General features: G+C 44.0%; 3 protein-coding genes and 2 long non-coding RNA genes across 5 annotated transcripts; 1 reads left to right on the plus strand and 4 right to left on the minus strand.

Annotated features, from left to right (window-relative positions):
• The first annotated feature begins 308 nt into the window (after positions 1 to 308).
• LOC117751936 lies at positions 309 to 664 on the plus strand. Its single transcript, XR_004611936.1, has 3 exons — positions 309 to 388; positions 420 to 491; positions 532 to 664. It is a non-coding gene; the product is annotated as an uncharacterized LOC117751936 (long non-coding RNA).
• A 2,275-nt stretch (positions 665 to 2,939) lies between these two features.
• Positions 2,940 to 4,001, minus strand: LOC117751931. Its single transcript, XR_004611931.1, has 3 exons — positions 3,858 to 4,001; positions 3,154 to 3,297; positions 2,940 to 2,995 (listed from the first exon to the last, which is right to left on the minus strand). It is a non-coding gene; the product is annotated as an uncharacterized LOC117751931 (long non-coding RNA).
• A 4,484-nt stretch (positions 4,002 to 8,485) lies between these two features.
• Positions 8,486 to 13,333, minus strand: LOC117751885. The gene is made up of 8 exons (XM_034568915.1): positions 13,172 to 13,333; positions 12,867 to 13,054; positions 11,000 to 11,137; positions 10,569 to 10,707; positions 10,294 to 10,471; positions 9,383 to 9,524; positions 8,596 to 8,751; positions 8,486 to 8,546 (listed from the first exon to the last, which is right to left on the minus strand). The coding sequence occupies exons 1-8, from the start codon at positions 13,289 to 13,291 to the stop codon at positions 8,501 to 8,503; spliced, it is 1,107 nt and encodes a 368-aa protein (XP_034424806.1). The 5' UTR covers positions 13,292 to 13,333; the 3' UTR covers positions 8,486 to 8,500.
• A 2,534-nt stretch (positions 13,334 to 15,867) lies between these two features.
• Positions 15,868 to 19,629, minus strand: LOC117752177. The gene is made up of 9 exons (XM_034569370.1): positions 19,622 to 19,629; positions 19,217 to 19,324; positions 18,764 to 18,902; positions 18,489 to 18,666; positions 18,184 to 18,325; positions 17,411 to 17,554; positions 17,196 to 17,248; positions 16,934 to 17,094; positions 15,868 to 15,936 (listed from the first exon to the last, which is right to left on the minus strand). Exons 1-9 carry the CDS (start codon positions 19,627 to 19,629, stop codon positions 15,868 to 15,870), a joined length of 1,002 nt encoding a protein of 333 aa, XP_034425261.1.
• A 4,118-nt stretch (positions 19,630 to 23,747) lies between these two features.
• Positions 23,748 to 26,737, minus strand: LOC117752178. The gene is made up of 9 exons (XM_034569371.1): positions 26,647 to 26,737; positions 26,176 to 26,313; positions 25,744 to 25,882; positions 25,469 to 25,646; positions 25,164 to 25,305; positions 24,417 to 24,560; positions 24,196 to 24,254; positions 24,059 to 24,094; positions 23,748 to 23,767 (listed from the first exon to the last, which is right to left on the minus strand). Exons 1-9 carry the CDS (start codon positions 26,685 to 26,687, stop codon positions 23,748 to 23,750), a joined length of 897 nt encoding a protein of 298 aa, XP_034425262.1. The 5' UTR covers positions 26,688 to 26,737.
• Between the last annotated feature and the right edge of the window lie 13 nt (positions 26,738 to 26,750).

The following is a 26,750-nucleotide window of genomic DNA, read 5'->3' on the forward strand; positions in this document are numbered from 1 at the left end:
TGTCTTTTCAACTACTCTCACTCTTTTTGTCCTTTTTAAAGTGTTGTGAGTGCTTCAGAGTCATTCTTGATTTTAAAGATTACGTCTTGGGGGACGACAAGTAGTTGTTGGTGAGAGATAAAAGAAAACGGTGATTTCATTTTTCATTTACAAGTTACAAGCTTAAAAGATTTTACAATCAACACCCACCGACCACAGTCTCCGTATTAAGAAATTAGTGACTCCTGTCAACGACGAGCTGTTTCCATGGCAACACATTAATGACGCCTGCAGACCACTGTTTACATGGTAACAAATTATTTATGTCTTGGGGGTGATTCACAGACAAACAACAATATAAGTCAACAAGGTTTATTTAAAAAGGCAACAGCAGCAAAATCAATCCACAGTTGTTAGTTGTTCAATCTTTTAATTTACAGGTTACAAGCTTACACGGTTATACAATTAAAAACTCAGACACCTGAGAAAAGTGTAACAAATTAATGACTCCCGTTGACTACGGTTTCCATGGTAACAAATTTCGTGCACGAGTGGATAAGTGACCACACTGAAGCAGCAGGGGTCACCAGTGGCTGTAATTTCCAGTTACACCTTCCCCAGTAACGTCAGATTGGCGCTGGGTGGCAATCCGAAAGTCACCAGTTTGTTTTGAATCTGGAGGAGAAAACAGAGCGATGCTGAGATATGATCATATTTGTCTTAGATGTGATGGTATGTGTGTCAGGACATTAACTTGAGTAGAGTAACTGAGGACTTGTACTTTCTAAATTAAGTTCTGCTCTTAATATACAGTGCATGCTTGACACAAATGAAATATCTGCTCTTCAGCTTCTGTGTGGAAACAGGATCAGGAAGAAAATAAAAACTGGAACAGTGACATATTTGAAGTGCCTGTGTGAAATCTGATGCTCTGACAGGATGTGTGGTTTCGATAGGAAGACACCGACCTGCTGTACGACCGTACTCCTGATGTATTCCTCAGTCAGAGCCACCACAGAGGAAATCCTTGCCGTCAAGCGAATGACAACTAGAAAGACAGTGAATCAACAGGTCAGGCCAGAACCGCTTGTTTGTTCTCATGCTACACTCATGCTACACTACACAACATGAATCACGTATTAATGAAGTGAATAACACAGTCCAGATAGAAACGTCAAATGAAAAAACATGTTTTAGAAGCACCATCTTTTCTCCAGGGCCCGGCCAACCTGATTGGTGGACACAGGATCAACAGTACTGAGTTCAATGTTTGTATCTGTGCCAAGACTGGGCCAACGTTTCCATTCTCACACACCGTTTACAGGTCGACTAGTTTCTTTAATCACACAAGTTGAACATTTCTCCACACAAAACACAAACAGTGATACTTTTTGTAGGCGTTTTACCTTTTGTGGGTCAGAAAAACAATGGACACTTAAATAAGGTCATAATTTATTTGTTGATAATGTGTGATTACTCTCACAAGAAAAGTAGCCGATAGCGAGCTGTACTTCAGTAAATTATATTCAAGCCCTGACAATGTGAGAGTTGTAGTGGTTGATATAGTTAGAGGTGTAGTGATAGAGTGAATGGTGGTCGTACTTTGTTGGGATGATGACGTAGGTCCCGGTAAAGTTGTAGGGGTTATGGCGGTGATGATGGTACTAGGTTCGGTCCCTGGTGGAGGTCCCGGTGAAGTTGTAGGGGTTGCGGTAGTAATGATGGTACTAGGTTCGGGCATTGGTGGAGGTCCCGGTGAAGTTGTAGGGGTTATGGCGGTGATGATGGTACTAGGTTCGGTCCCTGGTGGAGGTCGCGGTGAAGTTGTAGGGGTTGCGGTAGTAATGATGGTACTAGGTTCGGGCATTGGTGGAGGTCCCGGTGAAGTTGTAGGGGTTACGGCGGTAATGATGGTACTAGGTTCGGTCCCTGGTGGAGGTCCCGGTGAAGTGGTAGAAATGACGGTACTAGGTTCGGGCATTGGTGGAGGTCCCGGTGAAGTTGTAGGGGTTACGGCGGTAATGATGGTACTAGGTTCGGTCCCTGGTGGAGGTCCCGGTGAAGTTGTAGGGGTTATGGCGGTGATGATGGTACTAGGTTCGGTCCCTGGTGGAGGTCGCGGTGAAGTTGTAGGGGTTGCGGTAGTAATGATGGTACTAGGTTCGGGCATTGGTGGAGGTCCCGGTGAAGTTGTAGGGGTTATGGCGGTGATGATGGTACTAGGTTCGGTCCCTGGTGGAGGTCGCGGTGAAGTTGTAGGGGTTGCGGTAGTAATGATGGTACTAGGTTCGGGCATTGGTGGAGGTCCCGGTGAAGTTGTAGGGGTTACGGCGGTAATGATGGTACTAGGTTCGGTCCCTGGTGGAGGTCGCGGTGAAGTTGTAGGGGTTGCGGTAGTAATGATGGTACTAGGTTCGGGCATTGGTGGAGGTCCCGGTGAAGTTGTAGGGGTTACGGCGGTAATGATGGTACTAGGTTCGGTCCCTGGTGGAGGTCCCGGTGAAGTTGTAGGGGTTGCGGTAGTAATGATGGTACTAGGTTCGGGCATTGGTGGAGGTCCCGGTGAAGTTGTAGGGGTTACGGCGGTAATGATGGTACTAGGTTCGGTCCCTGGTGGAGGTCCCGGTGAAGTTGTAGGGGTTGCGGTAGTAATGATGGTACTAGGTTCGGGCATTGGTGGAGGTCCCGGTGAAGTTGTAGGGGTTACGGCGGTAATGATGGTACTAGGTTCGGTCCCTGGTGGAGGTCCCGGTGAAGTGGTAGAAATGACGGTCCTAGGTTCGACCCCTGGTGAAACTTCTCGTAGAGTTCTTCGTTGAGTTTTTGAAATCACTTCGGCTGTACTTGTGAGAAATGATGGATCTGATGGAAAGATAAAATATGAGCCGTGCTCAACCTTTACCTGCGTATGAATTCAGCAGTGGAATTTGAGACGTGAACAGACAAAGGAGGGTGTATCTCACCGTTTCCAACACTTACGATGACACATCGCAGCTCAGAGTGATACTTTGTTGAACTGAGGAAATGAAACACAATTAAACCAAATAATCACCCTTTAGAGAACACTTCAGCTTCCCTTCATCAAATTAAACAACTGTTTGGTTGTACTTGAACTCTTGTTCTATGTTCGATACTCTGTCCACTGTTTCATGTGCAGAGGACAAAAGTACTGACTTGGAAAGTGCTTGGACGATGAAGCAGATGGGTTGGCTCTCTCCATCTTCGCTCTGAGACGGCGTCCAGCTCAGGGTAAACTGACCTGGTCCTGAGCTGGTCTGGTTCACGTTGTGCGGCCCGCTGAACAGCAGCTCAGAGACCCTTTAACAAGCGGCAGAAGAAAATTATCTTAACGTTTTACATTTTCAAAGCCACTGTGTTACAGAGGTTCCCGTCTCAGTGACATCTTAAACTGAAATTGGCCGTTAGCTAAGCCTCAGATAAATCTTAATCAGAGACTCAATTTCTTTCTTTTATTTTTTCGAGCAGACATTTAGTCTTCTAACAATTTAGTAAATACATGGATCTATTCACATTTTTATCTGAGTTTTATTAGACTGTAAATAAATATGGAAATCCCGTCTCCACTTCCAGAACATCCTGGAAATGAATGCTGCCATCTTGTGCCGATGTCGTAATTTGGAACCAGTGTCTGTATAGTAGCAACTGGGGGGTGGAGCAGTGTTACTGAGGTCCTGTCACATGTGTTACGAGTCAGTCTCAGCTGTCAATCATGACGTCTCAGCCTGTTTTTACATCATCAAATAACTAATTAAAATCAAACTGATCAGAAACATGAACTAATGACTTAAACGACCGTAATTTAACAGAAGGTTCTGTCCCAATGTCTAACGCGGATTTAGATTTTCCTTTTTACTCACGTGGAGAAAGTTGCAGCTGCTTTAATGCTGATGTCAAGGGTCTGATTGACGGGGGTGTGAAGTCGAGCTCTGTTGGCCGGTGTTGGAGGCAGGAACGCTGGCAAATACAGTCCCTCTGTGCAGGATGGCACCGCCGGATCCACTGGAGCGACACAAGACAATCAGCTGAGTAAGAAGCTAATTATGCACAAAAAAACGATGTCCTCTGCTCACCAAAGATCAGTGAAACTCAAAGAGATGCAAATCACCCTGTAAAACATTAGATTTTACCTTTCAAGACAAACTGGACGGGTATCGCACTGACAGGGAAGCTGCTAGGTAACGTCTGAGTCCCGCTGACACTAATCAGGTTGATAGTCTGCCTCGCAAAGTCCTCCATCACCAGCTGGACTGCGTACAGACCTTCATTGCTGCTGCTGGTGGAGCTGAATGTCAGATCACAAGACTGCAAAAGGACGTTGATTAGCTCCAGACAACCCGTCGTGTTGTCATCACCCTTATTCCAGAAATCATGGCAAACACTTGGTTACTCACGGGTGAGAGGTCGAGACCAGACGGCGGCGTGCAGGGGCTACACTCGAACAGTTCTGCGTTTCCATATCTACATTTGACCTCGTCTCCATCAGAGTCAAACGCCAACAGGTTGATTTGTCTCTGACAGTTTGAAGGAACTCTGGGAGAGAGAGAGAGCCAAACCAACATTTTAGCATCTGTTTCGTGATCTCTGGATAATGTGTAAGTTGACATGGAGACACGTTAGCTAAAACTCTTGACTATGCAACACTGCCTGTCACGACTAAACAAAGCATCGCTGTATAACCTTGCAAATTAATTCACCCTTGCATCTTAGAGCAGGAGCAAAGACTATATCACCTAAACCCTGAGGGGAGGTGTTTGGCATTGAGCGTTTTGGGATCCGCAGGTGACAGGGACAGGTTAGTCGTCCTACCTCAGTGCCGGCAGGATGGTGGTTCGGGGTGATCTGTTGACGTGGCCCGTGTCTGATCGGTTCCTCAGCTCAACCAGAGCTTTAGCTCTCACAAACACGATGCCATTCACAATGTTGTTTGTCCACATAGCACGGCTCAACCTGCGGTGGACATTTGACAGGGAAGTCGGTCACTACTGTGCTACATAAAGTTCTCATGCTTTGTGCAACTGTGACATTTGTGGAGGTACATTTTCTGTTGTTTTGGACACAGTGGAGGAGCTTTAAAGGAGACATTATGCTCATATTCAGGTTGATTGTTTTAATTTGTGTTATTACTTGACATATATGTGAGTATTTCTGTCTGAAACACTTGGTTTTAGCTCCTGTCTCTGAAAAAGACATCAAATGTCTCCTTTAACTTGATTCATTAAGAATCAAGCTCCGCCCCTCGCCTGACTGTTCCCCACATGTTCCTGTTGCTGTGAACGAGTCGGACCAGAACAATCTCCTGCTTCTTCACATGAGAAACACAAACTCCAGAAAATTTCCAGACACTATTTTCTAGACATTTTCCTGAGTTCACTTCCACACCTAGGTAGAGTCTCAGTTTAACCTAACATGTCTTTGGACTGTCGGAGGAAGCTGGAGTTTCCACATGGGCCGCTGCCTTTAAACGAATGTTATTACGATTTAAACTTTCCACTTTTTATCCACAAGTCCACAATGAACCTTAAAACAAACATGAGGTTTGATATCATATCATTTTTTCAGGATATCATGCGCTCACCCAAGTTGGAACTCGTCGCTTGGAGCCTGGAAGGTCATGATTCCCTCTGTCTGACACCACTCTCCACTGCTCTCGCTGTCGACCCTGTTCAACACAACAGAACTGGTCCCACACCTCCCACTGAGGCATTGCCATGTGGTCGTTTGATTGCACAAGTGAAAGTTCAGCTTATAGCGGATGACCACCTGCAATATTACAGAGATAAAATGACAACAGGGTGAACAGAAGGCAGCTGCTCGGGAGGCAAACAGCACTGATTGAGTGTGAGAGTCAGATCTGTGGTTTCTGTGTATTTAAAAGCTAAATATGATGGTTTTGAAAGATTATATTCATACGTACTGTGACATCTCCGTTGTTGCTTGTCTTTGGGTCATAGGTCATCACTGTCCCAAAGAAACCAGTGGCCTGGCAGCTGCAGACGAACAACAGCAACAGAAAGAGCGACATGTTCTCTCCACACAATGTCGGTAAATGAACGCAGACCCTAACAGACACACACAGAGACACACACCCGTCCTCTCTCTGTCTGACTGACTGGTTACCTCACAGGAGAATTTTTTTTTTTTTTGTAAACAGACCAGGAACCGACCTGGTATGAGGAAATATTTCCTGTCATGCTTCTCAGAGACCATGCTCAACCGGTAGTTCAAGTTGTTCATACCCCCCCCCCCCCACCCACCCCCAAGACCCAACAGTTCAGGAAATAGTTTCATAAAGTGTCATTTACAAAGTGTCTGTGGGGTCGTAAAAGGACAAAAAGTCTAATAACTCAAGATTTTTAGGCCTTTAAAAGTCGAAATTCATTCAAATGTTGTCGAGGACTTCAATATGTTAACGTTTATCTACATTCTGGTGGCTGACTGCAGTATGGGTTATAAACCTTGCCTCTTCCATGTTAGCAGGTGGCACATAGACCAAGTCAAATAATATTTTGGGATTTTTCTTGTGTTCGCTTTTGATTTTGATTTTGATTTCTTTTTTAAATAGGCTGACACTTCATGATTGACAGCTGAGACTGAGTTTTGATTGGTCACGTGGGTGGATTTGTGGGACGTCGATATCACAGCGGCACCATTCTCTGGAATATTTTGGCTTTACACACAGTGAGAGGAAAGAAAGAAAGTAACAGACAGCTCTGGAGACATTACTTTAAAAGGCAACACCTGCCGACCCCTGTTTATTAAAAAAGTCCAAACTTGTCAACAACACAATCACCTGCTGTAATGACCAATAACTCACTGACACCAAAATGTGAAGGACTGGACCAGAGACAGGTCAAGCAACAGACTTATAGAAATATGACGGATAGTCTAAATCATTACTTTGTTACAAACAAGAGTGATGATCGTAAAAGTTTAAACACTGTAAAGAAATTTGAATATTTACAGTTCAATCAATGTCCACTAGGGCAATCCCATTTGTTAAAGAAGATCAGGAGACGACATTAAAAGTCCAAGAGCAGCTACTAAATGGACCTTGATGAAAACAAAGCCCAGTTTCCCCAGTTCCCCCAGTTCAACCTTTAAATCAAAATGAAAATTTCTCAGATTTCGTGCACGAGTGGATAAGTGACCACACTGAAGCAGCAGGGGTCACCAGTGGCTGTAATTTCCAGTTACACCTTCCCCAGTAAAGTCAGATTGGCGCTGGGTGGCAATCCGAAAGTCACCAGTTTGTTTTTAATCTGGAGGAGAAAACAGAGCGATGCTGAGATATGATCATATTTGTCTTAGATGTGATGGTATGTGTGTCAGGACATTAGTTTGAGTAGAGTAACTGAGGACTTGTACTTTCTAAATTAAGTTCTGCTCTTAATATGCAGTGCATGCTTGACACAAATTAAATATCTGCTCTTCAGCTTCTGTGTGGAAACAGGATCAGGAAGAAAATAAAAAAAATAAAAACTGGAACAGTGACATATTTGAAGTGCCTGTGTGAAATCTGATGCTCTGACAGGATGTGTGGTTTCGATAGGAAGACACCGACCTGCTGTACGACCGTACTCCTGATGTATTCCTCAGTCAGAGCCACCACAGAGGAAATCCTCGCCGTCAAGCGAATGACAACTAGAAAGACAGTGAATCAACAGGTCAGGCCAGAACCAAAAAAACATATTTAGGAATAGGAGTGGAGCAAGAAGTTCTTTCACACAATAGCAGCAGTACTGAGTTCAATGTTTGTATCGGTGCCAAGACTGGGCCAACGTTTCCATTCTCACACACTGTTTACAGGTCGACCAGTTTCTTTAATCACACAAGTCGAACATTTCTCCACACAAAACTCAAACAGTGACACTTTTTGTAGATAAAACGCAGATAGCGGATACATTTCTTCAATCTGTTCCGCCTCTGTTACTCACTGTTCACAATCAACGCCCAGAAGCAGAGAAACAGGAATTGAATTTAAGGAGACTATTGGGCCTTGCCAGATGTATGTGCTCTACTGAGTCACATTCAAGTTTTACATTTTGTGGGTCAGAAAAACAATGGACACTACCAGAAACTTAAATAAGGTCATCATTTATTTGTTGATAATACCTGTGTGATTACTCTCACACGAAAAGTAGCCGATAGCGAGCTGTACTTGAGTAAATTATTTTCAAGCCCTGACAATGTGAGAGTTGTAGTGGTTGATATCGTTAGAGGTGTAGTGATAGAGTGAATGGTGGTCGTACTTTGTCCCTCTGTTGGTTCAGCTGTTGGTGATGGATCTGATGGAAAGATAAAATATGAGCCGTGCTCAACCTTTACCTGCGTATGAATTCAGCAGTGGAATTTGAGACGTGAACAGACAAAGGAGGGTGTATCTCACCGTTTCCAACAGTTACGATGACACATCGCAGCTCAGAGTGATACTTTGCTGATGTTGAACTGAGGAAATGAATCAAACACCATTAAACCAAATAATCACCCTTTAGAGAACACTTCAGCTTCCCTTCATCAAATTAAACAACTGTTTGGTTGTACTTGAACTCTTGTTCTATGTCCGATACTCTGTCCACTGTTTCATGTGCAGAGGACAAAAGTACTGACTTGGAAAGTGCTTGGACGATGAAGCAGATGGGTTGGTTCTCTCCAGCTTCGCTCTGAGACGGCGTCCAGCTCAGGGTAAACTGACCTGGTCCTGAGCTGGCCTGGTTCACGTTGTGCGGCCCGCTGAACAGCAGCTCAAAGACCCTTTAACAAGCGGCAGAAGAAAATGATCTTGGAGTTAACGCTTTACATTTTCAAAGCCACTGTGTTACAGAGGTTCCCGTCTCAGTGACATCTTAAACCGAAATTGGCCGTTAGCTAAGCCTCAGATAAATCTTAATCAGACACTCAATTTCTTAAGACATTTACAACTACGACTTTTTTAGTTTTGACAATGTCCCACCTGCAAACATGGAGGAGGCAGGGTTTATGACCTGTACTTCAGCCAGCCACCAGGGGCGATCAAGATGCTAAAGCTTTTACTTTTGGGAGCTGTCGCATCCTCCATCTTTATTTACATTGGGTTTAAATTAGATTTTAGCTAAAATTACATACCCAAAAAGTTATATTATTATATATTCATGACCTTTCACTGTTTGACATTTTTTTAAAGGCTTTTTAAAACTTTTCAAGACCTGCAGACACCCTGGTTAGCATTTCTGGCTAACTAGCTCGCTACCTGCTGTTGTCACCTCCTCCATGAGGCTCAAGATCCCCGCTCAAGTCAAACAAAGTCACTCCACTGGCTCTAAACCAGAGTTTCTGGACATGAGGTTCAATCGCAGAAGGTTCTGTCCAAATGTCTAACGCGGATTTAGATTTTCCTTTTACTCACGTGGAGAAAGTTGCAGCTGCTTTAATGTTGATGTCAAGGGTCTGATTGACGGGGGTGTAAAGTCGAGCTCTGTTGGCCGGTGTTGGAGGCAGGAACATGGGCAAATACAGTCCCTCTGTGCAGGATGGCACCGCAGGATCCACTGGAGCGACACACAAAAGGATGCTTTAAAATTGCCATAGCTTAGTAACTTCAGTAGGACTAAACAAATGATAGAAATAGAGAAAGAAACCCAAATCTTTGCTGAGCCCATGGCATTTGTTGCACTTCTACATATGAAAAGTGCCAAAAATATCTGCGTAGAGAATTTAAAACATTCTAGTCCTGTGACAAAACCCCCAGCCATCGCTGCGCCGCCAAGACAAGTTCATAAAACTCCCTCTGACCACCGCTACTTCTTTGGGGCAGACTGTTCGCTGAAGTCAAAGCTACAAAACAGGCCGGGACAGCTAGTTAGCATGCTAGCTTCAGTAAAAACCAAACATGTGATAGACATAAAAGCCAAACAAGAGATAACATTGGTGTTGTTGGTGGTGTTAGCGGTAATGCTAGCTATGTAGCAGGGTCTACAGACACATTGGCAGTTGTGGGAAGATACACCTGAGGTTGACGGGAGAAGTAGTGTTGATAGTTCTGTTGATATTTTGCCGTATACCAAACAAATTGGAAAAAACACCAGATGATGGTGCTATAGCCGATGTGAATGTTCCTTATAAGTTTCAAGGCATCCTTGCAATAGTTGTTGAGACATTTTAAGCTAAACCGTTAATGTGAAGCTCACAAGTCATTAGGGTTCATCCTCTGGATCATGGTTATCGTGGATCCAGTGGTTGTCAACATATTTCAAAGTGGTTGCCAACGTTGCAAGAAATTTCTTTCTAACTTCAGGCTGTCAAATCAAGACATCTTACCCTGTAGAACAAATTGGACAGGTATTTTGCTCATAGCGTTGTTTGTAGTTATTGTCGTCTGCACCCCGTTGCTTTGATTCAGGGAGATCGTCTGTCTGGGAAAGTCCTCCATCACCAGCTGGACTGCGTACGGACCTTCATTACTGCGGAGGGTGGCGTTGAATGACAGAGTACACGACTGCAAAAGGATTATGTACAAATTGTAACGAGGTCACCAGTCTCTGTTATCTGCCCAGTTTATAAGATATAAAAGAGAGTCACTGTTGGAGACTCACCGGTGAGAGGCTGAGGACAGACGCTGGCGTGCAGGTGCTACACTCTGACAGCGATGTGTTTCCATATCTGCATCGAACCTCGTCTCCGTCAGGGTCAAACGCCAACAGGTTGAAATCTCTCTGACAGTTTGAAGGAACTCTGGGAGAGAGACATACACCACTTTACACCTGCATTAAAATGTGTGTTGTTTCCAGATTATATCTAGAAATGATTATGATCTGACTGAATGGTATTAATGTGTCTGGAACAACCACAGAGATCTGATCACTGTCCAGCTAACGTCACATCCTCACATCACATCCTCAGGTGATGAAAAAACAACAATTCTTAGTTTGAGTAATCATGAATATTGTATTTCTAAAAAATGTGACCGGTGTAAATCAATTTAAATCAATAACCATCAAGAAATCACAAGCCGTGAGGAGGTTACCTCACAACTGGCAGGACGGTGGTCTGAGGTGACGCGTTGGCCCTGCTGGTGTCGGAACGGTTCCTCAGATCGACCAGCGTCACGGCTCTCCATACTCCGATGCCATTTCTGTTACTTCTCCAGGCATTACCGTCCAACCTTCAGTGGGAGTTGAGTTTACGTCAGTTTCCAATGCACAGACCCTGAGTGTACCTCGTTTGTGCAAATACCAAAGCCCCAGCATGAAGAGTATTAAAGGGGACATAGCATGCCCATTTTACCACAAGTTGATATGGTTCCTTGGGGTCTTAATGAAATGTCTGTAACATACTTTGGTCAAAATACCACAAGGATATATAAAACAGCACCCTTTTTACCCTGTATAAAACAGCCCTCCACAGAGTGACCTGTTTTGAGTGCCTGTTCCTTTAAATGCTAATGAGCCAGCTCCCCCCTCCCCCCTCTCCCCTCATGATTTTAAACGATATAAATTACATATTTTATATGATATAAATTATCAAATATGCATCCCATACTTTGTATTCCCCTTGTTGTCCTGGAGTTTTAATTTTCCCAATCACATAATTAAATGTCCCCCTCTGCCCATCCACTACAAGCACACAAGCAGACAGACAGAGAGAGAAAGAGAGGTGGGGGGGGGGGGGGGCTATGAAGACCATCATTTACCCCCGAACCCCGACATTCAACGGGTACAACAACAAGCGGAGAAAGCAGAATCGCGGGCTGACCTTATATATACAGTCTATGGGGCTGACCAGCGGAGAGATGCTCGTCCCGTGTGAACAGCCAGGCGGCTGCGTGCTGGAGAACGGCGCTGCGCTGCCTCGCAGCGGCGCTTCCGCGTCCGGTGTACCCCGGCGTAACTACTGTACCCCGGCGTAACTACTGTAACCCGGCGTAACTACTGTAACCCGGCGTACAGTAGAGCTGAACACTGCGGAAGTCTTCCACACAGCTGGCAGTGTGCAAGACCGCTGCGAGGCAGTGCAGCGCCGTTCTCAAGCACGCAGCCGCCTGGCTGTTCACACGGGACGAGCATCTCTCCGCTGGTCAGCCCCATAGACTGTATATATAAGGTCAGCCCGCGATTCTGCTTTCTCCGCTTGTTGTTGTACCCGTTGAATGTCGGGGTTCGGGGGTTACAGTAGTGCTGAACACTGCGGAAGTCTTCCACACTGCCGGCTGTGTGGCGCTGACACAAATTCCAGCTCACGCACGGGAGAGCGAGCGGTCGCTCCCGAGCAGCTGCTGCAGCCTCCCGGTCCCAACGATCCAGACAAATGCCACATGTGAGTGAATCGCGGGCTGACCAGCGGAGAAATGCTCGTCCCGTGTGAACAGCCAGGCGGCTGCGCGCTTGGGAACGGCGCTGCGCTGCCTCCGGTGTAAACCCGGAAGTAACGAGTGTGGGGGGACGGGGGGTGGGCGGGCCGAGACCATGTAGGGAGACTTCCAGTTCCTTGTTACGACACAATACCCAGGAAGCGCAATCGAGTCGCTCAAGCATGACGTTTCTGACTTAGAGGAACTATAACAAAACGCGCGAGTGTTTTTTCCCCAGAGTTTTTGGGTTGGTAGACATGCCAGATACCCACATTAACCTGTAGAAGCAATAACAAAGTGGAATTTGCATGCTATGTCCCCTTTAACTAATCAATGGTTTGCTGGAAGATCATGTTTTTGGTTAGAGGTCATTAGTTGTCATGATTGTGTTACGGTTATAGAACGATCGTATTTAAGATTAACAGAATCAACGAATCACGAAATAAACTCTCCTGTGTTGAAGTCCAGCGTTGTTTCTTTTGGGAGGCTAATCTCAATTTGTCAAATTTCTCCTTTATTTCTTACAGTGTCATGTTGCACTTACAGCAGCTGAAAAGGACCGCTGTCGGGAACCTGCCGAGTCATGACTCCCTCATCCTGGAACCAGTCTCTGCTGCTCTCCTGGTACACTCTGTTCAGCGTCAAAGAACTCTGAGTCCCACAGCTCCCGCTGATGCAATTCCACGTGTCACTGCCTCGAATGTAGAAGTTCAGCTTATAGCGAAGGACGACCTGTAACGTTACAGCAAAGACCATCGTGATTCTACTAAGACGTGATCTACCTGGATGACAGTCAAACGTCTAATTTCAAAAGATGAATCTATTATTTGAAAGAGACACCTTACGTACCGTGACCGATCCATCTGGGCTGCGGTCTTTTGGGTGGAAGGTCATGACCGTTCCACCAAAATGAGATGTCTGGGAGCTGCCCAGCAGCAGCAGCAGCAGCAGCAGCAGAGACAGCGACATGGTGCAAGTGTTAGTCGCTCTGCCCAAACACAGTGTTTAAATAACAACCCTGTGGATTACTTAATGCCAAATCCAACAAGCTAAGCAGGAAATGTTCTGGAATGAGGAAACGTCCTTGTGTTGCTCTTAAAAGATCATGAGCAGAATGTGGTGAATATTTTAACCGATAAACAGTAATAAATGTAATCAAGGAAAATCCAGTTTCAGCAACATGTCGACTGTGAGGTCTCACAAATCTGGAAGGATGTTATCGAAATGATGACTTTGTTTATGTATGTTTTTACTTCTTTACTGTTTATACTCCTCACCCTGGTAAAGCAGAAGTACGACACTGTTGTTATAACTTTGTGTAAGTGAATGAGGAGGCGGAGCTGAGGTTAAACTAATGATGTTTTAATAAAACAAACATTTAGCATCTATAACCTGGGGTTCTGTAACTGTCACGTACAACTAAGAGGAAAATTCAGTAAAATGTGCAGCATGTAGAGTCGTTGGATTTACTTATTTAAACCCAGAACCTGGCCCATGTCTTCAGCAACAAGGAAATGTTATTATGTAACAATAATAATTCCTTGTTGCATAATTAAAAAAAAACATGTCATCAGCAGGTGAGCTCCATCAGGCCATCCTCCAATCACCTGCCTGAAACACAGACACAGGAAAACACAGGGCAAGGGAAGAGGCACCACCCCCAGGCAGGGAGGGAGAACTACACATACACCCAATATGACCCAGAGTCATAAGGGTATAAGAAAGAACCACATGGACCTCTGACCTGTTCTGTGGGTCACTGGTTATTTCCTTAAAATTTCTTTTTCTTTTTCTCTAAATATTAGGACTTTTTTCTCATTAAATTTGAACTTTATTCTCATATTATCATTTTATTTCTTATTTAATTAAAACTTTCCCCCCATGATTTTGTGATTTTTTTCTCTTATTGAAATAAAAGTTTATCTCATAATATAATTTTTTGGGTCATTAATTAAAGATTTATTCTCATAATATTATGTTTTTTCTCATTAAACACACAGATGTAATGTTTGAATGTTTCGATTTAAGGTTTGAGTAAAGAGAGAGTGAGTAGAAAGGACGGAAGGGGGCTGTGAAGTGTCCTAATCGTGTTTCCTTGACGGTAGAGGAGCTGAAACTTCCGGTGAAGGAAGCACTGTGTGAGAAGTAGGACGCGGCCCGGGCTGTCATTGGACCCGCCCACCCTCGCCGAGCTGTGTGATTGGAGGAGCGCGCTGTCTGTCAGGGCCCGGTCATGTGACTGGTTGTTTGCTTCACTTCCTGTTTCGCTGTGTCGGTCTCAGACTTTCGGATTGTCTCCGTGTCCCCGGCTCCTCGGCGGCTCCTCCGACTATCTGCAGCGGGCTCTCTGAGCTTCCTCCGCCGCCGGAGACACTCTTCCTGCGGGGCCGCGACGGGGCCGAGCTCCGGGGCCAGCGATGGCGGACGGGGAACGGTCGCCGCTCCTGTCCGAGCAGCACGACGGGACCAACGGCTTCTCTCCCGGGGGCAGCGCGCACGGACATCCGGCTAAACCTCAGAGTGCGTCCGCCGCTTTCACACATTTACACCAAACGACCGCGACGGACGTGTTAAATCCGACGTTTAGCTTTAAATTCAAAGTGTCAACTCTCAAACACACGTTAGCTCCCGCTGCTAAGCTAGCGAGCTAGCGGTTTGGCTAACGTCAGCTGAAGCTAAAAACACGAAGAGCAGAGGTTTAACCTTCGAAGAATTCGCTTTATATACATTTAATTATATTTTAACAAAGTTGGTTAAGAGTATTAAGAGAGTGACACGATGCAGGGACAATAAAATCACACAAATACGCCACGTAAAGTGAAGAAAGACAGATTAATGGGTCTGATATCGGCTGTTTGGGGCGTTTAAAAGTAGGAAATGAAAGTTGTTCATGTAGTTTGACTGATCTAGGCTGACACTTCATGATTGACAGCTGAGACTGAGTTTTGATTGGTCACGTGGGTGGATTTGTGGGACGTCGATATCACAGCGGCACCATTCTCTGGAATATTTTGTCTTTACACACAGTGAGAGGAAAGAAAGAAAGTAACAGACAGCTCTGGAGACATTACTTTAAAAGGCAACACCTGCCGACCCCTGTTTATTAAAAAACTAAAAAGTCCAAACTTGTCAACACCACAATCACCTGCTGTAATGACCAATAACTCACTGACACCAAAATGTGAAGGACTGGACCAGAGACAGGTCAAGCAACAGACTTATAGAAATATGACGGATAGTCTAAATCATTACTTTGTTACAAACAAGAGTGATGATCGTAAAAGTTTAAAGACTGTAAAGAAATTTGAATATTTACAGTTCAATCAATGTCCACTAGGGCAATCCCATTTGTTAAAGAAGATCAGGAGACGACATTAAAAGTCCAAGAGCAGCTACTAAATGGACCTTGATGAAAACAAAGCCCAGTTTCCCCAGTATCCCCAGTTCAACCTTTAAATCAAAATTAAGATTTCTCAGATTTCGTGCACGAGTGGATATGTGACCACACTGAAGCAGCAGGGATCACCAGTGGCTGTAATTTCCAGTTACACCTTACCCAGTAACGTCAGATTGGCGCTGGATGGCAATCCGTAAATCACCAGTTTGTTTTTAATCTGGAGGAGAAAACAGAGCGATGCTGAGATATGATCATATTTGTCTTAGATGTGATGGTATGTGTGTCAGGACATTAACTTGAGTAGAGTAACTTGAGGACTTGTACTTTCTAAATTAAGTTCTGCTCTTAATATACAGTGCATGCTTGAGACAAATTAAATATCTGCTCTTCAGCTTCTGTGTGGAAACAGGATCAGGAAGAAAATTAAAAAAAACAGACATATTTGAAGTGCCTGTGTGAAATCTGATGCTCTGACAGGATGTGTGGTTTCGATAGGAAGACACCGACCTGCTGTACGACCGTACTCCTGATGTATTCCTCAGTCAGAGCCACCACAGAGGAAATCCTTGCCGTCAAGCGAATAACAACTAGAAAGACAGTGAATCAACAGGTCAGACCAGAACCGCTTGTTTGTTCTCATGCTACACTCATGCTACACTACACAACATGAATCACGTATTAATTAAATTAATGACACAGTCCAAACGTCAAATTAAAAAAACTAATTATAGAAGCCACATCTTTTGTCCAGGGCCCGGCCAACCTGATTGTTTACTGAAAGTAGGAATAGGAGTGGAGCAAGAAGTTCTTTCACACAATAGCAGCAGTACTGAGTTCAATGTTTGTATCGGTGCCAAGACTGGGCCAACGTTTCCATTCTCACACACCGGTTACAGGTCGACCAGTTTCTTTAATCACACAAGTCGAACATTTCTCCACACAAAACTCAAACAGTGACAGTTTTTGTAGATAAAACGCAGATAGCGGATACATTTCTTCAATCTGTTCCGCCTCTGTTACTCACTGTTCACAATCAACGCCCAGAAGCAGAGAAACAGGAATTGAATTTAAGGAGACTATTGGGCCTTGCCAGATGTATGTGCTCTACTGAGTCACATTCAAGTTTTACATTTTGTGGGTCAGAAAAACAATGGACACTACCAGAAACTTAAATAAGGTCATCATTTATTTGTTGATAATACCTGTGTGATTACTCTCACACGAAAAGTAGCCGATAGCGAGCTGTACTTGAGTAAATTATTTTCAAGCCCTGACAATGTGAGAGTTGTAGTGGTTGATATAGTTAGAGGTGTAGTGATAGAGTGAATGGTGGTCGTACTTTGTCCCTCTGTTGGTTCAGCTGTTGGTGATGGATCTGATGGAAAGATAAAATATGAGCCGTGCTCAACCTTTACCTGCGTATGAATTCAGCAGTGGAATTTGAGACGTGAACAGACAAAGGAGGGTGTATCTCACCGTTTCCAACAGTTACGATGACACATCGCAGCTCAGAGTGATACTTTGTTGAACTGAGGAAATGAATCAAACACCATTAAACCAAATAATCACCCTTTAGAGAACACTTCAGCTTCCCTTCATCAAATTAAACAACTGTTTGGTTGTACTTGAACTCTTGTTCTATGTTCGATACTCTGTCCACTGTTTCATGTGCAGAGGACAAAAGTACTGACTTGGAAAGTGCTTGGACGATGAAGCAGATGGGTTGGCTCTCTCCAGCTTCGCTCTGAGACGGCGTCCAGCTCAGGGTAAACTGACCTGGTCCTGAGCTGGTCTGGTTCACGTTGTGCGGCCCGCTGAACAGCAGCTCAAAGACCCTTTAACAAGCGGCAGAAGAAAATGATCTTGGAGTTAACGCTTTACATTTTCAAAGCCACTGTGTTACAGAGGTTCCCGTCTCAGTGACATCTTAAACCGAAATTGGCCGTTAGCTAAGCCTCAGATAAATCTTAATCAGAGACTCAATTTCTTCAGACATTTACAACTACGACTTTTTAGTTTTGTCAATGTCCCACCTGCAAACATGGAGGAGGCAGGGTTTATGACCTGTACTTCAGCCAGCCACCAGGGGCGATCAAGATGCTAAAGCTTTTACTTTTGGGAGCTGTCGCATCCTCCATCTTTATTTACATTGGGTTTAAATTCGATTTTAGCTCAAATTACATACCCAAAAAGTTATATTATTATATATTCATGACCTTTCACTGTTTGACATTTTTTTAAGGCTTTTTAAAACTTTTCAAGACCTGCAGACACCCTGGTTAGCATTTCTGGCTAACTAGCTCGCTACCTGCTGTTGTCACCTCCTCCATGAGGCTCAAGATCCCCGCTCAAGTCAAACAAAGTCACTCCACTGGCTCTAAACCAGAGTTTCTGGACATGAGGTTCAATCGCAGAAGGTTCTGTCCAAATGTCTAACGCGGATTTAGATTTTCCTTTTACTCACGTGGAGAAAGTTGCAGCTGCTTTAATGTTGATGTCAAGGGTCTGATTGACGGGGGTGTAAAGTCGAGCTCTGTTGGCCGGTGTTGGAGGCAGGAACATGGGCAAATACAGTCCCTCTGTGCAGGATGGCACCGCAGGATCCACTGGAGCGACACACAAAAGGATGCTTTAAAATTGCCATAGCTTAGTAACTATAACAGTAGGACTAAACAATGGATCCAGTGGTTGTCAACATATTTCAAAGTGGTTGCCAATGTTGCAAGAAATTTATTTCTAACTTCAGGCTGTCAAATCAAGACATCTTACCCTGTAGAACAAATTGGACAGGTATTTTGCTCATAGCGTTGTTTGTAGTTATTGTCGTCTGCACCCCGTTGCTTTGATTCAGGGAGATCGTCTGTCTGGGAAAGTCCTCCATCACCAGCTGGACTGTGTACGGACCTACATTACTGCTGTTGGTGGCGTTGAATGACAGAGTACACGACTGCAAAAGGATTATGTACAAATTGTAACGAGGTCACCAGTCTCTGTTATCTGCCCAGTTTATAAGATATAAAAGAGAGTCACTGTTGGAGACTCACCGGTGAGAGGCTGAGGACAGACGCTGGCGTGCAGGGGTTACACTCGAACAGCGATCTGTTTCCATATCTGCATCGAACCTCGTCTCCGTCAGGGTCAAACGCCAACAGGTTGAAATCTCTCTGACAGTTTGAAGGAACTCTGGGAGAGAGACATACACCACTTTACACCTGCATTAAAATGTGTGTTGTCTCCAGATTATATCTAGAAATGATTATGATCTGACTGAATGGTATTAATGTGTCTGGAACAACCACAGAGATCTGATCGCTGTCCAGCTAACGTCACATCCTCACATCACATCCTCAGGTGATGAAAAAACAACAATTCTTAGTTTGAGTAATCATGCCCTATTGAAATCGTAATCATGAATATTGTATTTCAAAAAAATGTGACCGGTGTAAATCAATTTAAATCAATAACCATCAAGAAATCACAAGCCGTGAGGAGGTTACCTCACAATTGGCAGGACAGTGGTCTGAGGTGACGCGTTGGCCCTGCTGGTGTCGGAACGGTTCCTCAGATCGACCAGCGTCACGGCTCTCCAGATCTCTCCGGCCAACCTTCAGTGGGAGTTGAGTGTAGGTCAGTTTCCAATGCACAGACCCTGAGTGTACCTCGTTTGTGCCAATACCAAAGCCCCAGCATGAAGAGTATTAACTAATCAATGGATTGCCGGAAGATCATGTTTTTGGTTAGAGGTCATTAGTTGTCATGATTGTGTTACGGTTATAGAACGATCGTAGTTAAGATTAACAGAATCAACAAATCACGAAATAAACTCTCCTGTGTTGAAGTCCAGCGTTGTTTCTTTTGGGAGGCTCATCTCAATTTTGTCAAATTTCTCCTTTATTTCTTACAGTGTCATGTTGCACTTACAGCAGCTGAAAAGGACCGCTGTCGGGAACCTGCCGAGTCATGACTCCCTCACCCTGGACCCAGTCTCTGCTGCTCTCCTGGTACACTCTGTTCAGCGTCAAAGAACTCTGAGTCCCACAGTTCCCGCTGAAGCAAGACCACGTGTCGCTGCCTCGAAAGTAGAAGTTCAGCTTATAGCGAAGGACGACCTGTAACGTTACAGCAAAGACCAGATCGTGATTCTACTAAGACGTGATCTACCTGGATAACAGGATAATCATCACATGGGCCAAAGTTCCATACAGAGACAACAAGAACCAAAGTGATTTAATTTTTTCCCTTTATTGTTCAGTATTGCACAATATGTTTGATTATTCGTATTCATATAAATACTCACTTATACTTATGCACAATAGGCGTCTGACTCAACCTGCCCAATTTCCTTGTATTTTAATTTGTAGAATCCACTTTGTTGCATTGTTCTTCGGAGCTATAACGTTTTAAAATACAGCATTGAACGCATTTTCTAGCCTTTTGAAAATAATGATCCCACTTTTTAAGTTCTGCGGTTTTTCCTTTAGCCCCACTTTACTGCATTTGTTACAGAAATCTAATTTCAAAAGATGAATCTATTATTTGAAAGAGACACCTTACGTACCGTGACATTTCCATCTGGGCTGCGGTCTTTTGGGTAGAAGGTCATGACCATTCCACTAACAGGAAATCTCTGGGAGCTGCCCACCAGCAGCAGCAGCAGCAGCAGCAGAGACAGCGACATGGTGCAAGTGTTAGTCGCTCTGCCCAAACACAGTGTTTAAATAACAACCCTGTGGATTACTTGATGCCAAATCCAACAAGCAAAGCAGGACATGTTCTGGAATGAGGAAACGTCCTTGTGTTGCTATTAAAAGATCATGATCACAATAGACAAATGGTCAAGTGTGGTGAATATTTTAACCGATAAACAGGTGGTAAAAGACGATCTGTCTTGTATTGCTCTTTCAAAGTAGAAGTACGACACTGTTGTTATAACTTTGTGTAAGTGAAAGAGGAGGCGGAGCTGAGGTTAAACTAATGATGTTTTAATAAAACAAACATTTAGCATCTATAACCTGGGGTTCTGTAACTGTCACGTATAACTAAGAGGAAAATTCAGTAAAATGTGCAGCATGTAGAGTCGTTGGATTTACTTATTTAAACCCAGAACCTGGCCCATGTCTTCAGCAACAAGGACATGTTATTATGTAACAATAATAATTCCTTGTTGCATAATTAAAAAAAAACATGTCATCAGCAGGTGAGCTCCATCAGGCCATCCTCCAATCACCTGCCTGAAACACAGACACAGGAAAACACATGGCAAGGGAAGAGGCACCACCCCCAGGCAGGGAGGGAGAACTACACATACACCCAATATGACCCAGAGTCATAAGGGTATAAGAAAGAACCACATGGACCTCTGACCTGTTCTGTGGGTCACTGGTTATTTCCTTAAAATTTCTTTTTCTTTTTCTCTAAATATTAGGACTTTTTTCTCATTAAATTTGAACTTTATTCTCATATTATCATTTTATTTCTTATTTAATTAAAACTTTCCCCCCATGATTTTGTGATTTTTTTCTCTTATTGAAATAAAAGTTTATCTCATAATATAATTTTTTGGGTCATTAATTAAAGATTTATTCTCATAATATTATGTTTTTTCTCATTAAACACACAGATGTAATGTTTGAATGTTTCGATTTAAGGTTTGAGTAAAGAGAGAGTGAGTAGAAAGGACGGAAGGGGGCTGTGAAGTGTCCTAATCGTGTTTCCTTGACGGTAGAGGAGCTGAAACTTCCGGTGAAGGAAGCACTGTGTGAGAAGTAGGACGCGGCCCGGGCTGTCATTGGACCCGCCCACCCTCGCCGAGCTGTGTGATTGGAGGAGCGCGCTGTCTGTCAGGGCCCGGTCATGTGACTGGTTGTTTGCTTCACTTCCTGTTTCGCTGTGTCGGTCTCAGACTTTCGGATTGTCTCCGTGTCCCCGGCTCCTCGGCGGCTCCTCCGACTATCTGCAGCGGGCTCTCTGAGCTTCCTCCGCCGCCGGAGACACTCTTCCTGCGGGGCCGCGACGGGGCCGAGCTCCGGGGCCAGCGATGGCGGACGGGGAACGGTCGCCGCTCCTGTCCGAGCAGCACGACGGGACCAACGGCTTCTCTCCCGGGGGCAGCGCGCACGGACATCCGGCTAAACCTCAGAGTGCGTCCGCCGCTTTCACACATTTACACCAAACGACCGCGACGGACGTGTTAAATCCGACGTTTAGCTTTAAATTCAAAGTGTCAACTCTCAAACACACGTTAGCTCCCGCTGCTAAGCTAGCGAGCTAGCGGTTTGGCTAACGTCAGCTGAAGCTAAAAACACGAAGAGCAGAGGTTTAACCTTCGAAGAATTCGCTTTATATACATTTAATTATATTTTAACAAAGTTGGTTAAGAGTATTAAGAGAGTGACACGATGCAGGGACAATAAAATCACACAAATACGCCACGTAAAGTGAAGAAAGACAGATTAATGGGTCTGATATCGGCTGTTTGGGGCGTTTAAAAGTAGGAAATGAAAGTTGTTCATGTAGTTTGACTGATCTAGGCTGACACTTCATGATTGACAGCTGAGACTGAGTTTTGATTGGTCACGTGGGTGGATTTGTGGGACGTCGATATCACAGCGGCACCATTCTCTGGAATATTTTGTCTTTACACACAGTGAGAGGAAAGAAAGAAAGTAACAGACAGCTCTGGAGACATTACTTTAAAAGGCAACACCTGCCGACCCCTGTTTATTAAAAAACTAAAAAGTCCAAACTTGTCAACACCACAATCACCTGCTGTAATGACCAATAACTCACTGACACCAAAATGTGAAGGACTGGACCAGAGACAGGTCAAGCAACAGACTTATAGAAATATGACGGATAGTCTAAATCATTACTTTGTTACAAACAAGAGTGATGATCGTAAAAGTTTAAAGACTGTAAAGAAATTTGAATATTTACAGTTCAATCAATGTCCACTAGGGCAATCCCATTTGTTAAAGAAGATCAGGAGACATCATTAAAAGTCCAAGAGCAGCTACTAAATGGACCTTGATGAAAACAAAGCCCAGTTTCCCCAGTATCCCCAGTTCAACCTTTAAATCAAAATTAAGATTTCTCAGATTTCGTGCACGAGTGGATATGTGACCACACTGAAGCAGCAGGGGTCACCAGTGGCTGTAATTTCCAGTTACACCTTACCCAGTAACGTCAGATTGGCGCTGGGTGGCAATCCGTAAATCACCAGTTTGTTTTTAATCTGGAGGAGAAAACAGAGCGATGCTGACATATGATCATATTTGTCTTAGATGTGATGGTATGTGTGTCAGGACATTAGTTTGAGTAGAGTAACTTGAGGACTTGTACTTTCTAAATTAAGTTCTGCTCTTAATATACAGTGCATGCTTGACACAAATTAAATATCTGCTCTTCAGCTTCTGTGTGGAAACAGGATCAGGAAGAAAATAAAAAAAAAACACTGACATATTTGAAGTGCCTGTGTGAAATCTGATGCTCTGACAGGATGTGTGGTTTCGATAGGAAGACACCGACCTGCTGTACGACCGTACTCCTGATGTATTCCTCAGTCAGAGCCACCACAGAGGAAATCCTCGCCGTCAAGCGAATAACAACTAGAAAGACAGTGAATCAACAGGTCAGGCCAGAACCGCTTGTTTGTTCTCATGCTACAACACAACATGAATCACGTATTAATTAAATTAATGACACAGTCCAAACGTCAAATTAAAAAAAACTAATTATAGAAGCCACATCTTTTGTCTAGGGCCCGGCCAACCTGATTGTTTCCTGAAAGTAGGAATAGGAGTGGAGCAAGAAGTTCTTTCACACAATAGCAGCAGTACTGAGTTCGATGTTTGTATCGGTGCCAAGACTGGGCCAACGTTTCCATTCTCACACACTGTTTACAGGTCGACCAGTTTCTTTAATCACACAAGTCGAACATTTCTCCACACAAAACTCAAACAGTGACACTTTTTGTAGATAAAACGCAGATAGCGGATACATTTCTTCAATCTGTTCCGCCTCTGTTACTCACTGTTCACAATCAACGCCTAGAAACAGGAATTGAATTTAAGGAGACTATTGGGCCTTGCCAGATGTATGTGCTCTACTGAGTCACATTCAAGTTTTACATTTTGTGGGTCAGAAAAACAATGGACACTACCAGAAACTTAAATAAGGTCACAATTTATTTGTTGATAATACCTGTGTGATTACTCTCACACGAAAAGTAGCCGATAGCGAGCTGTACTTGAGTAAATTATTTTCAAGCCCTGACAATGTGAGAGTTGTAGTGGTTGATATCGTTAGAGGTGTAGTGATAGAGTGAATGGTGGTCGTACTTTGTCCCTCTGTTGGTTCAGCTGTTGGTGATGGATCTGATGGAAAGATAAAATATGAGCCATGCTCAACCTTTACCTGCGTATGAATTCAGCAGTGGAATTTGAGACGTGAACAGACAAAGGAGGGTGTATCTCACCGTTTCCAACACTTACGATGACACATCGCAGCTCAGAGTGATACTTTGGTGATGTTGAACTGAGGAAATGAATCAAACACCATTAAACCAAATAATCACCCTTTAGAGAACACTTCAGCTTCCCTTCATCAAATTAAACAACTGTTTGGTTGTACCTGAACTCATGTTCTTTGTGCGATGGGCTGCCCACTGTTTCACGTGCAGAGGACAAAAGTACTGACTTGGAAAGTGCTTGGACGATGAAGCAGATGGGTTGGCTCTCTCCAGCTTCGCTCTGAGACGGCGTCCAGCTCAGGGTAAACTGACCTGGTCCTGAGCTGGTCTGGTTCACGTTGTGCGGCCCGCTGAACAGCAGCTCAGAGACCCTTTAACAAGCGGCAGAAGAAAATGATCTTGGAGTTAACGCTTTACATTTTCAAAGCCACTGTGTTACAGAGGTTCCCGTCTCAGTGACATCTTAAACCGAAATTGGCCGTTAGCTAAGCCTCAGATAAATCTTAATCAGAGACTCAATTTCTTCAGACATTTACAACTACGACTTTTTAGTTTTGTCAATGTCCCACCTGCAAACATGGAGGAGGCAGGGTTTATGACCTGTACTTCAGCCAGCCACCAGGGGCGATCAAGATGCTAAAGCTTTTACTTTTGGGAGCTGTCGCATCCTCCATCTTTATTTACATTGGGTTTAAATTAGATTTTAGCTAAAATTACAAACCCCAAAAGTTATATTATTATATATTCATGACCTTTCACTCTTTGACATTTTTTTAAAGGCTTTTTAAAACTTTTCAAGACCTGCAGACACCCTGGTTAGCATTTCTGGCTAACTAGCTCGCTACCTGCTGTTGTCACCTCCTCCATGAGGCTCAAGATCCCCGCTCAAGTCAAACAAAGTCTGGACATGAGGTTCAATCGCAGAAGGTTCTGTCCAAATATCTAAAGCGGATTTAGATTTTCCTTTTACTCACGTGGAGAAAGTTGCAGCTGCTTTAATGTTGATGTCAAGGGTCTGATTGACGGGGGTGTAAAGTCGAGCTCTGTTGGCCGGTGTTGGAGGCAGGAACATGGGCAAATACAGTCCCTCTGTGCAGGATGGCACCGCCGGATCCACTGGAGCGACACACAAAAGGATGCTTTAAAATTGCCATAGCTTAGTAACTATAACAGTAGGACTAAACAATGGATCCAGTGGTTGTCAACATATTTCAAAGTGGTTGCCAACGTTGCAAGAAATTTCTTTCTAACTTCAGGCTGTCAAATCAAGACATCTTACCCTGTAGAACAAATTGGACAGGTATTTTGCTCATAGCGTTGTTTGTAGTTATTGTCGCCTGCACCCCGTTGCTTTGATTCAGGGAGATCGTCTGTCTGGGAAAGTCCTCCATCACCAGCTGGACTGCGTACGGACCTTCATTACTGCGGAGGGTGGCGTTGAATGACAGAGTACACGACTGCAAAAGGATTATGTACAAATTGTAATGAGGTCACCAGTCTCTGTTATCTGCCCAGTTTATAAGATATAAAAGAGAGTCACTGTTGGAGACTCACCGGTGAGAGGCTGAGGACAGACGCTGGCGTGCAGGGTCTACACTCTGACAGCGATGTGTTTCCATATCTGCATCGAACCTCGTCTCCGTCAGGGTCAAACGCCAACAGGTTGAAATCTCTCTGACAGTTTGAAGGAACTCTGGGAGAGAGACATACACCACTTTACACCTGCATTAAAATGTGTGTTGTCTCCAGATTATATCTAGAAATGATTATGATCTGACTGAATGGTATTAATGTGTCTGGAACAACCACAGAGATCTGATCACTGTCCAGCTAACGTCACATCCTCACATCACATCCTCAGGTGATGAAAAAACAACAATTCTTAGTTTGAGTAATCATGAATATTCTATTTCTAAAAAAATGTGACCGGTGTAAATCAATTTAGATAAAAAACCATCAAGAAATCACAAGCCGTGAGGAGGTTACCTCACAACTGGCAGGACGGTGGTCTGAGGTGACGCGTTGGCCCTGCTGGTGTCGGAACGGTTCCTCAGATCGACCAGCGCCACGGCTCTCCATACTGCGATGCCATTTCTGTTTCTTATCCAGTTACCACCGTCCAACCTTCAGTGGGAGTTGAGTTTAAGTCAGTTTCCAATGCACAGACCCTGAGTGTACCTCGTTTGTGCAAATACCAAAGCCCCAGCATGAAGAGTATTAACTAATCAATGGTTTGCCAGAAGATCATGTTTTTGGTTAGTCATTATTTCAGGTTAGAGGTCATTAGTTGTCATGATTGTGTTACGGTTATAGAACGATCGTATTTAAGATTAACAGAATCAACGAATCACGAAATAAACTCTCCTGTGTTGAAGTCCAGCGTTGTTTCTTTTGGGAGGCTCATCTCAATTTTGTCAAATTTCTCCTTTATTTCTTACAGTGTCATGTTGCACTTACAGCAGCTGAAAAGGACCGCTGTCGGGAACCTGCCGAGTCATGACTCCCTCACCCTGGAACCAGTCTCTGCTGCTCTCATAGGACACTATTCTCAGCGTCAAAGA

This window comes from Hippoglossus hippoglossus, chromosome 18 (assembly GCF_009819705.1).
Source record: "Hippoglossus hippoglossus isolate fHipHip1 chromosome 18, fHipHip1.pri, whole genome shotgun sequence".
Lineage (NCBI taxonomy): Eukaryota > Metazoa > Chordata > Actinopteri > Pleuronectiformes > Pleuronectidae > Hippoglossus > Hippoglossus hippoglossus.